Source organism: Lytechinus variegatus, chromosome 7 (assembly GCF_018143015.1).
Source record: "Lytechinus variegatus isolate NC3 chromosome 7, Lvar_3.0, whole genome shotgun sequence".
Classification (NCBI taxonomy): Eukaryota; Metazoa; Echinodermata; class Echinoidea; order Temnopleuroida; family Toxopneustidae; genus Lytechinus; species Lytechinus variegatus.
The window spans coordinates 16,582,441-16,599,337 of NC_054746.1; the positions used below are offsets into that span (position 1 = coordinate 16,582,441).

General features: G+C 34.5%; 2 protein-coding genes across 3 annotated transcripts; one reads left to right on the forward strand and one right to left on the reverse strand.

Annotated features, from left to right (window-relative positions):
* Positions 1-1,001: 1,001 nt before the first annotated feature.
* Positions 1,002-8,282, reverse strand: LOC121418575 (glucosamine 6-phosphate N-acetyltransferase-like). The gene is made up of 6 exons (XM_041612511.1): positions 8,160-8,282; positions 6,868-7,030; positions 4,985-5,047; positions 4,408-4,538; positions 2,469-2,530; positions 1,002-1,831 (listed from the first exon to the last, which is right to left on the reverse strand). The coding sequence occupies exons 1-6, from the start codon at positions 8,163-8,165 to the stop codon at positions 1,654-1,656; spliced, it is 603 nt and encodes a 200-aa protein (XP_041468445.1). The 5' UTR covers positions 8,166-8,282; the 3' UTR covers positions 1,002-1,653.
* Positions 8,283-8,463: 181 nt separating this feature from the next.
* LOC121418573 (probable cardiolipin synthase (CMP-forming)) lies at positions 8,464-16,495 on the forward strand. Of its 2 annotated transcripts, XR_005970479.1 has the most exons (8): positions 8,464-8,781; positions 9,660-10,029; positions 10,425-10,562; positions 11,006-11,135; positions 12,803-12,957; positions 14,450-14,541; positions 15,044-15,182; positions 16,470-16,495. XR_005970479.1 is itself a non-coding variant. In XM_041612507.1 (7 exons), exons 2-7 carry the CDS (start codon positions 9,679-9,681, stop codon positions 15,129-15,131), a joined length of 954 nt encoding a protein of 317 aa, XP_041468441.1. In that variant the 5' UTR covers positions 8,465-8,781; positions 9,660-9,678; the 3' UTR covers positions 15,132-16,495. The 2 variants fall into 2 exon arrangements, 1 of the variants encoding a protein (XP_041468441.1); XM_041612507.1 differs by having other exon boundaries at positions 8,465-8,781; positions 15,044-16,495.
* Positions 16,496-16,897: the final 402 nt, after the last annotated feature.

The window sequence follows — 16,897 nt, forward strand, 5'->3', positions numbered from 1 at the left end:
CAGTAAAGCATTTTCATTACCAAATTGGCACATAAGGTGACAAAACCAAATCAACAACAGTATTTTAATAGTAGTATCAGAAGTAGTAGTAAAAGTAGGTTGATGACTTAATAAAGACATTCATGATATCACAATAGTGATAATTCAATATAAAATCATTAAGAATAATAGAGTAATGGAAAGTTGGAAATTCATGTACAAATCACCATCTAAATTGCACAAATAATCAATTTCTTAGAGCCATGCCTTTTAGAAGTGTAACACCCACACACACACACACAATATTCCCTTATAAATGAAAAGACATAATTTTATCATTCTCAATTATTACAAATAAATTGATAAAATAATGATGTTCATAATTTTAATTGGTATTCCACATGCTATAATGGTCTTCCATTCTAACCATTCATCTACTATACAGTAAATGAATTAAATTAGATAAATAAAATAGTCATATACTTTTTATTATTATCTACAGAAAAATGTACATTTATAAAATATAAATATGAGCATCAAAAACTGATACACTAGTGTCCAAGCAAAACATGTAATGCATATAGTGGAAGATTAGATGGAATGAAACTTTAAATAGACAACAGTACCAAATAAATTAAACCACGCATGAGGTTCAGCCAAAATAGTGACAAACAGTAGTGAAAATAAATATTACATTGCCAATACATATAAGATCCTCATAAGGAAGCAGTTTACGGTAATCACCAAAGTTTCTTTGGTTAATAGGTTGAACTATTTGGCACAACTACTAGACCCTGTCTAAAGTTCTGTAGTGTAAAGATTCAATAATGTAAGATTCATAGGGCCTTATACAAATCATATGAAAGACTTATTAAAATATGTTTGCACTGATATGTGAAAATCTAATTTTCACAATTAAATTTGTTTCCTCATTCTCTATAAAACAGAATAAGAACATTTTTCTTCATAAGACCCATTCAAACACTTTACAATGTTCCATGGAAGCTTTCTTTTTTTTGGGGGGGGGGGTCATACACCCCTGCCTGGGCTGGTTGTCATCTAAGAGAGAAATACAGCAAATGTTTGCAACAAAAACGAAAAATGGCTATTTATTGTAAAGGAAGGGTTTTAACCATCTAACCATAAATAATAACCAAGAAGCATGGGATCAAAGGTCACAAGGATCAATGTAAAACTTAGAAATACATCTTTCTTGTGAAAACTGAATAACCAATTGAGGGATCTATTTTAAATTTGGCTCATGTATGGACATTCATGTGAAAATAATCCTTATCATTTTCATCATTTGGGAGTCACAAGGTTGAAGATTTCAGAGGTCATTCGAAAATTGTATAAGTTGTATGTCAAATGTCTTTTTGATCTGGCAATAGCAGGGACACGTGTTTCGGCTGAACACAGTCTAGAATCAATCTCATCTGACAATGAATTCAACTTTCCCTAGATTTTACTCATTAACATGAAATGCAAAAGTATTTAATTGAATACAACATTATTACATCTCTTAGGCACACAAAATGTAGCAACAGTTATAAACTACAACTGCACTTATCCTGATTCTTTTGCTTTTCCACTTAAGCTGAAGATTGATGAAGACACCTGACCTGCAATTAACTGTACTCACGATTAAAATGATATCTTGGTCTGAAATGATCATTAACTCTTGTTCTCCTCTTTATGCAATGAACAATGTTCATGTCGATAGGTCATGTAATTTTGAACGTCCTTCTTGAAGCCAAACTTGGTGTAGAAAGCCATATTTTCTGTCTTGCACTCGAGAGCCGTTTTGTAGCAGCCAACCTGTTGACTTAGTAATGTAAGTGTTTCTACCATCCTATAATAAAAACAAACAATTGAATAATATTCACTACATTAATGTTGTAATTCTAAAGGTAAGAAGGGCATCTTGCATTTAAGCTAGCTTTGCACATTGGTATGGCTCTGCAAAGTTGGTTTTAATATCTTGACTGCTCAAATTATATTCTCCCATTGTTGCTGCTATCAATCCATTTTCTTATAAAGGAATTCAGTTGAAGCCTTATAAATATTCTGAAATGATTACATGATTTGTCCAATGAATGTACTTTACTGTCAAAGTTAAGATAACTTGTACATTTTTTAGAATATTCCTGGCAGTAGCACCTAAAGTAAAATACATTATTAATATAGCGGCAATGATGACTTTCTGACATTGAAGTGCGCAATATATTTGTGATAAGATAACATATTGAAATCTGTGCATGTACTTCAAATAATTAGCCTGCAATGACATCTGACCTCAATTTAGCAACCATATTTGTAATAAAAACTTCACGGCATATGACATTTCTGCTGATACATTATAGAAAAATCTATTGCTCATTAATGATCAAGAATAAGTATATTTAAGCAACTTCCCAGAGGTCAGAGAAAGAGCTTTAAATCAGCAAAACCATATTATTTCATATAAAGCCACAATATTCTCTACTTACAACTTTCCTAATTGTCTTCCCCTGTACTCTTCTTTCACCACTATTTCATCCAAGTTTCCTTTCTGAAATAAAAAGGAAAAGGAATAATAAAAATTTACAAAAATGCAAAGTAGAATGCTGAACAAAAACAGACATATCACGCTTGTAACCAAGGACTATAGTGATGGAAACTCTAGTGCCCGAAACATTGCCATGGGTTTGTAGGGTCGAAAACTAATTGATTTTCAGGGCTTAAAACGTTCAAAGTATACTTTTCATATCATATTATTTATCAGTGAAAATAGATGCTGGTCAGAAATTGGACATAGAAGATTGTTCTTGCCAATGACATGCAGTGTCAGTAAATATTACATTACTAACAATTTGTATCAGTTATGTACACACAACTGTAAAGCAAAGGGTGCACCATGCATCCCAACACAGTTCCAGAGTAACTCAAAACCATAGGGCCTTCCTAGCATTTCGTTGAGTGACAATTTTCACTTTCAGGGCTTAAACTACAATATTTTTCTGAAGGATCAAATTTTCCAAAGGGTACATATCTATTATACAGTGCGTCCCACATAAAACCAAACCAAGATTCAACGATGATCACAACTTAATCACAAATAAAATAGACAAATGACCTATTAAAGTTTAGAGTCTCCTCTTTTAGCTGGTATACACATGTAAGTAGGTTTCTCAACCATACATGAGTGAGCAAAACAATTTGAAGATATTTACCGGTAGTTCTGTTTCTTCGAAAATGCTTGTATTGCCATAATTTTATTAAAAAAACATGTTTTCACCAGTTTTCCACCGAAGCTAAAGCATGGCTGACAAAAGACTTTTTGTATGTCAAGTAAGTCTGAAATCTAGCCTGTAAAACCTCTTTACTTTATGAAATTATGGGAATCCAAGTCTTATTTCAAATAAACAGAACTTTGTGCTTTCTTGACCATTTTTGTAAAGAAGATATTGAACTTTTTGACTGCATGCCAAGTGGCTTTTTGGGATCCTTCCTTCAAATGTTTTTGCTCACTCATGCTTGAATGTGGAATAATCTAATTTATTTCAGATGAAAGAGTTTATGGTATATGGTATTTTTTGGTGGGAAGCACCACTGGCATTCCTAAAGGAAAAACTTTGACAAAAAAAAAGGTCTTCAACCGATAATCAAGTATTTATTACCAGAAAAAAAATTGACAGGCAAAAAAATTTATTAATTTGGCTTCTCAAAAGGGGGGGAGGCACGTCCTGGATCAGTTGTGACTCCTCAGGGGGAGCAGGGATTCGTCCCCTGCATAAGTTGTGACTCGTCAGGGGGGGAGACTGCTTCCTCTGTACCCCCCCCCCCATTAGGTAAGCTAGTGGGAAGCACTGTATACTACAAATGGGAAAAATATATAAGGGCACATTCACAAGCAATCGCCAAGGCCAGTCAACGGGGCGCACAAGGCTATGGTCTTTGATGGTCCTGGACTAATACAAGCCCTGCAATTTTCATCATAATATATTCATTTGATTTAGGGGTATATTGTGTCCATATGTATTACTGAAATTTGGGGGAGAAAAAGACATGCCCTATGTTTTTCCAAGTAAATCTTCAAGAATAACAAAGTAGGAGAAAAAAGTAGGTAAGCATTGCCTTGAAAAGAGAGGATAACACGTGTCCCCCAATCAAATACCCTGGTGCTGCCAACCTGCCGTTCCACACATGGTGCAACCATAAGAAAATTGGGTAGCATTGACAGCTCCCTTCCCTGACTGATGAAATATCTGGGTTTATGGCTTTGTTTCACTGATGAATTTGAGCTTGGTCTCAATAACTCCAACTGCATCTTAAAACCAATGTAATTTATTTCAATTTTACAATATTTAAATATCATAGGGATTTCTCATTACCCCCTTTCCGAAATACTTAATTATTAATTTACCAAAGCATTTGATCCATCTTTACCTTTGAGCACATATGAATAAATTTGAAGTCTATTCCTAATGTTCCTGAGGCCACCACCTGACCAGTGTTTGTGTCTTCTATAACGATGATGTAATAAGAGTTTGGACAAGCTTTGTAGGCAAGGAATTGTTCTAAAAGGAAACAAAGAGAAAGAATATAAATTATTTTGGGCTATTGATGTAATTGTATTTAATTGTTAATCACAATGAAATAAGGTTTGAAAAGAAGACAATTTACTCGTCTTTAATTTCATATAAAAATTGAGTAAATTTGATGAAAAGGAATAATACATTTATTTAATGGAATGAGAATATTGTGAGCAAATACAGGCAACTTTAACAGAATATCTTTAAACTAAGCCTGATACAATGAAAACAGAAATCCATCAAAACCCCCACCACATTTGAAATAGTGTTGATGGTGATGATGATAATAATAAAAATAATTATCATCAATTCATCATCATAATAATAATAACCAATAACATCAAGGAAATGTTTGTAATCCATTTTTTTGCTTAAGCAGTATCCTTTGAAATTGAGTTCATACTTAAAAACCACAAGAATGCAATAGATACCTTCAAAGAGTTCCCTTGACACATTGCCAACCGTTGTAAGCTGTGACAGCAGTTGCAGGTACCCTGAGAAATAGAAAACAAACACAATGAACACCAACCCCTATTCATAAATCAACTCACTTCACATAACTACCATGTGTTTCAGTAACAAACTGTATAATATTCTCAATTTTTTGAATGGGGAAATATTGAATACATTTCATAAAACAGCCACTAAGATAATTACTGGTAATGGAATGTTACCAGTTGTAAGTGGATTAGACCATGGACCCAAGTAATTGGAATAATCCATTACTCCAAACACGTTAAAATATTTCATGGATTGTAGGGTTGTGAATATCAATGCATGTTTCTTCTTTGAAACAAAAAGACAAGTAGATCAGAGTAATGCAGAGAAATAATCTGCCTGCATTCAGACTTTCCCCTAGGTATCCCTAGATAGTAATGTGAAAAAAGCATATCAATACATGTTTGTATGTGAAATAAATCACTGGCTTCTTGATTGTGGGGTGGGGGGTGGGGTGGCTTTAGGGCAAGTCCACCCCAGCAAAAAGGTGATTTAAATGAAGAAAAAAAATCAAACTAGCGTAACCCTGAAAATTTCATTAAAATCAGAAATAAGTAGGCCTATTCATTTACAAGGGAACAATGTCACACACTCACTACTTCTTTTGTATTTCATTCTTCATTCATTTCCTCATTATAAATGTGTGACAAGATTTCAATATCCACTGAAAATGTGGGCTTGCCATTGTTCCAATCTATTAAGACATTTCCTCATCGAATCTGCAAATACGGAAATATTCTCCATTTCATACATGCAAAAAAATACAAAAGAAATAATGAGTGGTCAACACCATTAGTTCTAAAATTGTATTCATTTAAAGGACAAGTCCACCCCAACAAAAACTTGATTTGAATAAAAAGAAAAAATCAACAAGCATAACACTGAAAATTTCATCAAAATCGGAAAATAAGAAAGTTATGGCATTTTAAAGTTTTGCTTCATTTCACAAAACAGTTATATGCACATCTCGGTCGGTATGGAACTGATGACATCACTCACTCACTAGTTCTTTTGTATTTTATTATATGAAATATTTTTATTTTCTCCTCATTGTCATGTGAAATGAAGTTTCATTCCTCCCTGAACACGTGAAATTCCATGATTTTAACATTTTGTGCTTTAGGCAAGGAGGTCCTAATCGTCAAATTCATAAAAATTGAAATATTGTATAATTCAAACAATAAAAAACAAAAGAAATAGTGAGTGACATCATCGACTCTCTCATTTGGATGTTACTGGCTCGTTCATATAACTATTTTGTTAAAAATAAGCGAAACTATGAAATGTCATAACTTTCTTATTTTACATCCGATTTTGATGAAATTTTCAGCATTGTGCTTGTCTGATTTTTCTCTATTGATTCAAATCAACATTTTTCTGAGGTGGACTTGACCTTTGATATCTAGTTTTTATATGCATATGTATTATTTATTCTCTTGTTTCATATTTATATTTCATTGCAAATCATGCATTAAACTGTTTAATAGTAAAAAACAATTTTAAAATACTTTGATAAATTATTTCTATTTTATATCTGACTTCAATGAAATCTTCAGCATTATGCTTTTTTCTCATTTGATTCAAATCCACTTTTGATTAAAGTGGATTTGCACTTAAAAATTTAGATATAAATTTCAGAAATAACTGATACTTCAAACAATATATGTACTTATATATTATAAAAAATCAATATATAATAACTCATATTTGAATTAATCCTAGGTAAACTACAATAATAAATATTTTAACTAGGAGATCTAATCCTAAAAATTACCGGTAATACAATTATTAATAGATGAATCAATCTGTACTCTACCTTTGTCATAATCTCCTATATGAAGTGGTCTCATTAATAAATCAGTTCCAGGATTCGCAGGACTAATGGGTGGCTTGAAGGATACTTTTGAAATACTTTCAAAATCTTCTTTGAGTTTCTCTAATACAGATGGATCAAACATTGGTATCTCTTCCCTACCATTCTGCAAAAAAAAAATATAAATCTATATATATGTTTTCTGTGTAGCCTGTAGGATAAATAAGTTAACATAAACTGATTAATAGCAGGGATGAGACATCAATTATCATCTTCAGTAGGTGCACAATTGAGACTCCAATAAGCTAGGAAGACAATCTCTAATATTGGAGACTTGCTTGCAAAAGGATAAAAGAAACAACACCAACAAGGCAGTAATTCTCTACCAAAATTTTGTCTTACTGAGGTCAAAAGCCCATTTGTTTTGTGTGTGTAAGATAACATCCAACATAAAATGTAAGTAGACAGTGAATTTAGTATGATGTAAAAAATATGGACTGGTGAAGTGGATCATGGAGATGATTTTTCACAAGGAATTTTTATATATCAGTTGATATTATCACATTTCTGTTTGACACAGTCCTAATTAATTTCACACGCAAATGTAAAAAAAAAATGGTCCTGTTGGTCTCGTAAACTGGAGACTGCATTGTCTCTGATTTTTTTTTATATACCTTCTCCTTCATTTCTTGATCTTCCTCTGGCTCTAGTTTTAGTAGTACATGTATAAGCTCATTAAGATCAGAATCAAATGTTAAAACAAGTCAAAATGCAGAATTATCTACAAAAATTTAAAAATACAAAAATATCTATCAAGATAGTCTCTCCCGGCTTTATCATGGTTTAAGTCACCACTCCATTCACTACCGTTTCTTTTGTCAGTGGCGCGGTGCCGACTTCTTTCCGCTCCCATCCCATTGACTTTGTAAAGCTGTACACAACCACTCAAGTCAAGAACACACACACAAGAAGAGGGGCGACAAATTTCGCGATAAGGCCTTTATTGGCCATGCACCTCTACTCATCATGACCATAATAATGTGGGCATTAACATAAAAGACAAGACAACAAGTCTTTACTGTCGACATTGCGTTGTTTCCAAAAAATGGGCCTCATGCCCAGACTAATGCTAGTAGTAGGGAGTAGGGCCTAGCTAGCTACGCGGAAGTTCCGGCGCAGGAGACTCTGCGTTTCTAGCAATGGCGGTGCAGGTGGCCGTTGTCATGTCAGACTTTCTATTTACTTACATACAAACTACATAAATATAGATAAAAATAAAATGACGCTGTAATTACCTCCATGATAGACGAGACTTATCGGTTTTTAAGGCAGATATAATTAAGTTTCTTTCTTTTTTTACTGCTCGCAGCGCAGCCTACATGTACCTTTCCGAGCTAGCTGACCATTATCTTGTTGACGTGGGCAACTTGGAATGTTAGGTGGTATTTTTTCTGGAAATTAACAAAAGACATATTACAAAAATTGAATGAATTTTATATATAAATTATTTGATACAGCAAGAAAAGTTTTTAAATGGTTTAAATTCATTTCATTTCCTAAAAAAAATAAATAAATGATCTTACCCGGCAATTAATATAACGAACGAGCTTCTGTTGAATTCAACATGGCAGCTTGCACATCCGTGCGAAAAATAGATTTTACCATTCTCTCTTCATGTATTAATTGTCTTTAAAACATATAAAATCTTTATTCGGGTTTTTATTTGTGTATTTGTTATCATCCCCTATGTACCTCCAATATTTGAATTGAAAACAAATCCTGATTAGCGAGATTAGGCTCTTTCTCAGGACACACTGCATGCTCTGCCTGGCTGGACCTGCTGCAAGAGATTCATCGCCGCCCGGACCATCCCGATCGATCCCCAGCCTTGGGCCCATGGGCATTCGCTCAGCTCCGGTGAGTCGACTGGCATAGCATAGCCGTATTCTGAACTCAGAGTATCAGGTTTAACTTAAACCGTGGTTCAACTATGGTGTATGCCATGGAGAGCCAACTAATATTGGAGCACAAATTTCTAACTACACATAATTTAGTGACTCACAGTCACAGCTACACATGATCATGATGATATTGATGCCCAAATAAATATAGAAATATTAAGCCGCAAGCATTTTATTACGGTTCAGTTCTGGATGCAGGATCTTCTGAGTCCAGCTCCTGGTGATAAACAGTGACGTGTGAAAAATTAGCGCGGTCCGGGGGAGGAACTTTATAATCAAATCTAAATTTTTTAGTAACTTAAGGTTAATCTCAATATCTGTTTTATCAGAACCACAATGCATCATGGGATCAAAAAGGGGACTGTTATAAGTTTTCTTAAGGGTTTTGAGCTGGAGCAATTATGTAAATGGGTTACAATATTTTGGGACCCTTTTGGCACTATAGCCAGGGTCATATCTTAATAATATTGAACATAAAAAACTTGAAAATATTAAAAGTAGAGGAGTGTTTACTCACTGTCTGTTATCGCCTTCGTGCCTTGTTTGTCATCATAGCCAAGCTACAAGGCCCGTATAGAGGGCGACAATATCATGAGCAGTGCTAACTTCGATGAAAATGATAATTGCATCAGCCAATAAATATCATGAATCCTACCTTAAAATTCAACATGTTTAGACAAAGTAAGGCAAGTGTTATTCATATCTTTTAAGACATCGACATGCATGACATGTACATTCAAATTGTGTCTCAATTTTTTTAAATCTTTTATATCCGCCCTACCTTCCTCTGTCTCGTGTTCTCTCTCTATCTTCTCCCTCCCTTCTCTCACTCAGATGGAAATAGCAGAAGATCATGTCTTTCATGAGGCTACTGTCATTTAAGCGATTACCACTGCAGCGAGTCACTCCTTGGGTTGCAGTGACCGACTGGGATCAACTTCAGAGACAAAGTTACCTTGTATCAGCTAGACCATGTCTTTGTTTCTTCTCAAACACAACTCATCCTAGCAATGATAAGCCAAAGACAAGATGTCGTAGGCAGCGAGAAGAAGCATTTCAAGTGAAGCTTGGCTATGCATTACTCAAGCAGGGTGGAGTAAATCTACTGCGACAGGCCAAGAAGAAGGGGGCCAATGATTTCGAAGAGACAAAGAAGAAAGTTCAAGAGCAGGTTGAAAAGAGCAAGATTAAAGTAAAGGAATTGGTAAGTTGGGATATTCATGTGAATTTTGTCAGTGTCTTGATACTACAACTTTCAGATGGTGGGGATCATCATACTTGAAGTATTTGAGTTAAATTAGATAAAAATGATCAATAACTTTGCTATTAATGTGGACACAAATTTCATATTTCGCAGCCTGCTCATGTATTTACAATCAAAATTCACGAAAGTGGGTTAACCTTGACCCATGAGATAAATTCAACATCTGGGCATGTTTAATTTGCATTTCCCGAAAATGGGTAAAAGTCACACATTAAATAGCATGATGTGATGTGAAATGTGTTAATGACATGCTTTGATGCAACTAAACCTTTGTGAATTTTGATCTCTTTGTTAACATTTTGCATAAATCAATCTCCTTTTTTGTACATTTTCAGAGAGAGAACATTTTCACGATCCCAAACTTGCTGACGACGATGCGGCTAGCTCTGTCTCCTTACATTGGTTACCTTGTGATCAATGAGCAGTATTTACTCGGATCTTCACTCTTTCTTCTCGCTGGGCTATCTGATCTGGTAATTTGCTTTTTGTCTTTTTTTACACATTTTTCACACAATATAACAATATTTTAATGTTTTCATGAACATTATTCTGTAGGCTTTTTTTTCTTGCTGCAAGTTATCAGCATTTCTTGCTGCAAGTCATCAGCATTTCTTGATTTCTTAACATGTGATTACAAAACCCAATGCCATATATTGCAAAGCAGGAAACAAAGATACAAAGATATCAGTAAACAACATTCTTTGTGTGCAAAAACCATTTTATTATCTTGGAATATTTACTTGTTTTTTTTTACTCTTGTCAGTCTTGTGACATTCATATTTGAAAACTTTCCCTTTTGACCATCAATCAGTTTTACTGACTCTTTATGAAATAGTATTAATAAAAGAAATTTTATTATGCTTGCAGATTTCACTTTTCTTGCATTAAACTTTTCTTTTCTCTCTTTATTTCACAGCTAGATGGGTGGATAGCAAGGAATTTTGAAAATCAGCAATCCGTACTTGGTTCAATAATTGATCCTCTGGCTGATAAATGTCTCATCAGTATTCTCACTGTCAGCTTGACCTATAGTGACCTTATTCCATGTGAGTATAGTCTTGTTGACCGGCGCCCTCATCTCAAGTTCCAATTTTTTTATTGAAGCGGAGCCGTGGTGTGGTTCTGACACTCGCCTTGTAAACTGAGGGTCGTGTGTTCGAATCCCACTGCGGTCTGGCTTCCTTTGGCAAGGCGTTAATCACTTAATACACACTTTGCCACTCTTGACCCAGGTGCTTAGTGGGTACCCGGTTGGATGTGAAAGCCATTGTAGCTTATCCAGTACTGTGTGCGCCTCACATGCTACTGACTGGAATACTCCCCAGGGAGTGGAAGATGTGCACAGATTGTGTGCGGGAATGACTGATTGAATTCGATAACCAGGGTAATAATGTATCTGTGAAGTGCTTAGACTCAATGTCTTAAGCTCTATATAAAAGCGGATTATTATTATTTCAACCATAAAATACAATATAATATATCAAGCATCAAACAAATTATATGCTCTCCGCTCCTTGAAATAAGTTCAAGTCTTAAGTTTTTGTTCAAGACTCAAGTTTTAGTTACTTTCTTTGCTGCTGCTTGACAAAGTTTGCTCCAAAGATTGATAGCACATGTATGTGTGTTCTGTGATGTCCTCCCAAATAATCCATTGACTCCTGATTTTTTAATAAAATATAAATCAAATTCCAAGTGATAAGTTTCACTAAATGGAGATAGCATGGGAATATCACAGACAGGGAAATAAAGGCAGGATAGTAGAACTGTTGTGCCATCAAATGCTTTATGTTGAGGTCTGCTAGTTCACAAAGTGAGGGTCTGTATCAAATATATTTTTATATTATCATTTAAAGGGTACTCTGGGCTGAAAAAGATTAAAAATTAACTCATTGAAATGCTGAAAATTTCATCAAAATCTAATAACAAATAGCAAAGTTATTTAATTTTAATCCTAAAACTGCTGGGGGAGGTTGAATCAACTTCCCCTTTGAGGTTTCCCGTGACCATTCCACTCCGCGACATTTTCGACCAAGTCATTTGCAGACTCTTTACTTTTAAGTCTTGTGCATTGTTTTAGACCAAATTTATGATGTCTGGTTATGTGGTTGCAACATTACACAAGTGCATGTCAGACCCAAAATTGCTCAAAAACGTGATTTTGTGTACAAAGTCAATGTAATCTTATTCATCTTAATCTCATCAACTGAAATTAGTTTATTTTAGCATTATTATGCTTCAAAAAGCTTCTGCTATAGATTTGGAGAAAAAAACAAAGAAGAAAAGGTATAAAAACAAAGAGATACATAAGAAATTCATAAAACAATAAAATACATAAGAAATTTATTTCCAAACCAGATTTTTTTAATTTGTAATCATTAGCAATGGCATACAGAATATTAATTCCAAAATTAGCATTCTTGGAGCTTTTTTAGTAAATTAGTGCAAAAAGTATGATTTACGCATAAATTTGCATTATTAATTCATTAAAAAGATCCTTATTATTTTTAGTAAAATTATACAGCCTTGTAGATCACATCCTACACTATTGTCATGCCAATTTCACAGTGTTCGTGTAATCGGCGGCAAAGATCTCAAGGGGATGGTAAATTCAACCCCCACTGGAGCACCACTTTAATCATCATTGCATCCAAAGACACAGTAATACTAAGTCAAATCCAACTTCTCTTTGTGATTTTTCTATTTTCCTGACCAGTACCCCTGACGGCTCTAATTATCCTGAGGGATATAGGTCTCATGTCTGCTGCCTTTTACCTACGCTATCAATCCTTACCACCTCCAATTACATTAAGAAGGTACTTTGATCTCACTCATGCTACTGTACAGATGAAGCCTACATTTATAAGTAAGGTAAGAACATACATGTAATATTGTCATTCTTAGGAAATTGAATGATTCCAAGTTTGGTATAGGTGTTTGGACCACCTTTTGACATCTTTAGAGTTGCTGTGGCTCATTGGATAAGTCCAGGACTTTGAACCAAGGTCAGGGTTTCGAATCCTACCATTGATTGTATTCTTGTCCTTTGGCAAGGCATTTATCTACATTTGCCACTGTCCACCCAGGTGTAGTAAATGGGTACCCTGTAGGGGATTTCTTGCATGATCGAGCACTTGATCAGGTTAGCCGTGCTAAAGCCAGGGTAATAGTATTCAGTGCTTAGAAACGTATGAAGCGCTATACAAATGTTGCATATTATTATTTATCTGCACTATACCATACTTTTAATGAAGGGTGGTCGTGGGACAAATCTCACTATATTATTGTTAGGATTATTTTTGTAAATTCATATTTGTTGCTGAAATAAAAGAATCTGAAATATGCTTCCAATTACAGCACCATTACCGAACTTAGAATCAATCTTTGTCTCATTTAAACAAGTCATGATGAAGAAATTTATTCATAACATCTATTATCGGGGGGTATAAATCTCTGATTTGGATGGAGGAGACATCTGTGAAAAAAGATATCAAAATTTTTTTGTCGCACTCTGCATGCCAAATTATAAAACGGAATTTCACACCAAGCACAGCAACAAATCTTCAATTTTGTATATTATTATTAAGTGGTATTTATATTCCATGTTTAATTTGTTTTATGGTGCTTCCATTAACATATCTTTGCATTGCATGGAAGGGGGGGGCAAATATTCATGAACACCCTCCCTCTGTTTCTTTATGTATGTTAAAGGGGAATGGAACCTTGAAAATAAGTAGGCTTGTATGGAAACAGAAAAATCAAAGAATAAGAACAAAGAAAGTTTGAGAAAAATCGGACAGATAATGAGAAAGTTATGAGCATTTGAATATTGCAATCACTAATGCTATGGAGATCTTCCCATTTGCAACGCGACAAGGATGTGTGATGTGTGAGCAACTTTCCCTTTGATGGACTATAAAATACCCTCAAAATGTCTCTTTCTGCTTTTTCTTGTGGTGATACAAACTCTTTATCCATGATGTATTCTTTAAAAATCTGTATTACATGCCCTCCTTTAGAAGGAACACATGATCTACAGATATATGTGATAAGAGAGGCAATTAAAGTGAAATGTATACTAAAGTAATGGGGAGAGTTGTTCACAAGTGACATCACACATCTTTGTCGCATTGCCAATATGAGGATCTCCATACCATTAGTGATCGCAATATTCAAATGCTCATAACTTTCTCATTATTTGTCTGATTTTTCTCCAACTTTTGTTAATCTGTTTCTTTGATTTTTCTGTTTTCACACAATTTATCTTGTTTCAAATGTTTCATTCTCCTTTAAGTGAAACTCGTATCAGTGGATAAAATTATATTTTATTGAGTAATGTTTTCTTTTAATCTTTCATTTATAGGTTAATACTGCAGTCCAGTTATCTCTTGTTGGATTCACTCTCGTTGCCCCTGTCTTTGCCTTCACAGATCATCCATTTCTTCATGGTTTATGGTAAGACACACTATAGCAGCCTGAAATTTCAGACTAAAAAATCGGTAGTTCCCTGGGGTCAACAGTACGCTTTGGAGTAAAACGAGTCAAACAATTTCTTGTGATATCTGATTATCCGGGAATTTTGATTGTTCAAATTATTTGATTGTTTACCCTGGTGAACAAATAAACAGCATAAAAGATATTCGTCCCAGGCTTGGTCAACAGCAATATGAAGACCCATCTTCCAACACAAAGATGAGCGTTGTAATGAGTGACAATTATTTGGCACAAATCAAGTCAATTCTGGGTGTCAACTTTACTAGTCCCTTTACAAATATCAATTGGATCAATTTATTTATGTGTTTGTGGATTCACTGGTTTGGCTCTAGCCTTAATCTGATTACAGCAATTTATTTCAACCCAAAGTTATGTTTGCAGATCATATCAATTCAGCTTTGACAGAATTGCCTTGAATTAAGACATGGTTGTGTGATTTGTATTTCGATGTGTTCATTTCTAGGTATGTGACGGCCTCTACTACAGTATTATCTGGTCTGAGTTATTGCTTCTCTCGAGATGTCTTCAAATACTTAAACAGGAATAGATGATGAACCCTGTGCAGCACCTTTGAATACATCCCCTGAATAGCATTGTGAGAGGTAGGTTTCTTCCGCAAGAAATTGATCCATGTTGTGCTGCACTCCCAGGTTAGGCAAAGGGGTACCTGGCATGACTAATTCCTTGAAAGCATCAAACGCTTTCAGCAGCTGGTGCTAAAGCCGGGGTAATATATAGTATGCCATTGAATAGGCAACTTGATAATCGGCACCTCGTAAATGCCATATATTACTTTCATTTACTGTACAAAGCAGCAGATGTAATCCAGAATCAAGAAGAAATTAGACAACAGGTGAATTAAGGGAGGACTTGCCTTGGAACACTCTCTCACTTAATTTTTGAGCAGTGTCACACCAGTGTAAAGTACTTCCCATGCATGTGAACATGGTAAATTGAAAAGATTTGATCAGCTCAATTTTATTCATGAAGGTAGGTTTGCATCACCTGCTGTTATTGCTTTAAATAAAACATTTACCAACAGAAGTACTCCAAAATTGAAAAGAAAGTCATTTAGAAAAAAAAAATTAAGGGGGGGGGGTTAATGTACATTATTGGCTTACAATTATCATTGACTCTACATTGGAGCAGAGTCACAAAAATGAAATGATACTTAAACAGAAATGGATGGACAAGTTGTGTCCTGCATCATACATTTTCATACTGGGACCAGCGACACTAAGGCTTGCGATGGACAACAAATATGAAAGAACACACCCGTGTGGTTCCTGGTCAGTGTTTGAACAAAAATGTGCATGTAATATTTATCTTGAATTCTTGATTGAACCTTTTTATCATGAAGCCCGGGAGTAGTACATCTCTGTTTTGAATAAATCGTATATAGCAACAAAGGTGACTGTAAATACAGCAGCAAGTAGATGAAAGTTTAAATGAGTATATACCTGTCGGTGCTTGGAACAGAATCATTATTGGTCTATCCGGTATATGACAATGTATGTTTGCAGATATGGTATTCATTCAAGATTGAAAAGAATTTTGTGTATGATGTGGACAATGCCTGTTTATATACAAAGTGAATTATGTCCTGCTTACAGCCAGTGAAATAAATATACTCAAGATCAAATAAAATAACTGTAAAATTCTTTGTTTATGGAGTTTTTCTTTATTTGATTTTGAATATATATGTATTTATATCATTTTTATGTCTATATTATATGTCCTCAACATTCAGTTGGTTTATTTGCTTTGTACTAAAGGCATGCCATCTTGTTTATCTAGTTGCAAGTAGCATGCTGCAAATATAGAAATTCTATGCATTTCTGTTTGCTCAACCCATTTATGAAGTTTGTTAAATATTACATTTCCGGCAGGAATCTTGAAAGAAATCGTTTCTCCAGTGTTAATGAAAACTGCAGATGGATTCTATCATGGTATGGTATTCCATTTACAAAGGATGTCCTGGATAAGGTTTGACTGAGGTTTTGATACTCAAACTTCAGTGAAAATCAATTTTAATGAAAATTGATATACAGTGAAGCAGTGTTTGAACATGCAAGACCGAGCCAATTTGATAAATTCAAATGTTTTGATTATTTCATTAAGCAGCAATACATATTTCAAACTGTGTATAACTTGAATAGTGTGCAAAACCCACTCATGATACTACATGATATCTTTATCAGACCTCTGATTTGGCAATTAAGAAAATGACATTGCCCTAATTTTATTAGCAGTGAGAGTAGTATTAGGGTGTATTGTTTACATCTTTTTATTGTAATTGATTTATGTGCAGAGAGGA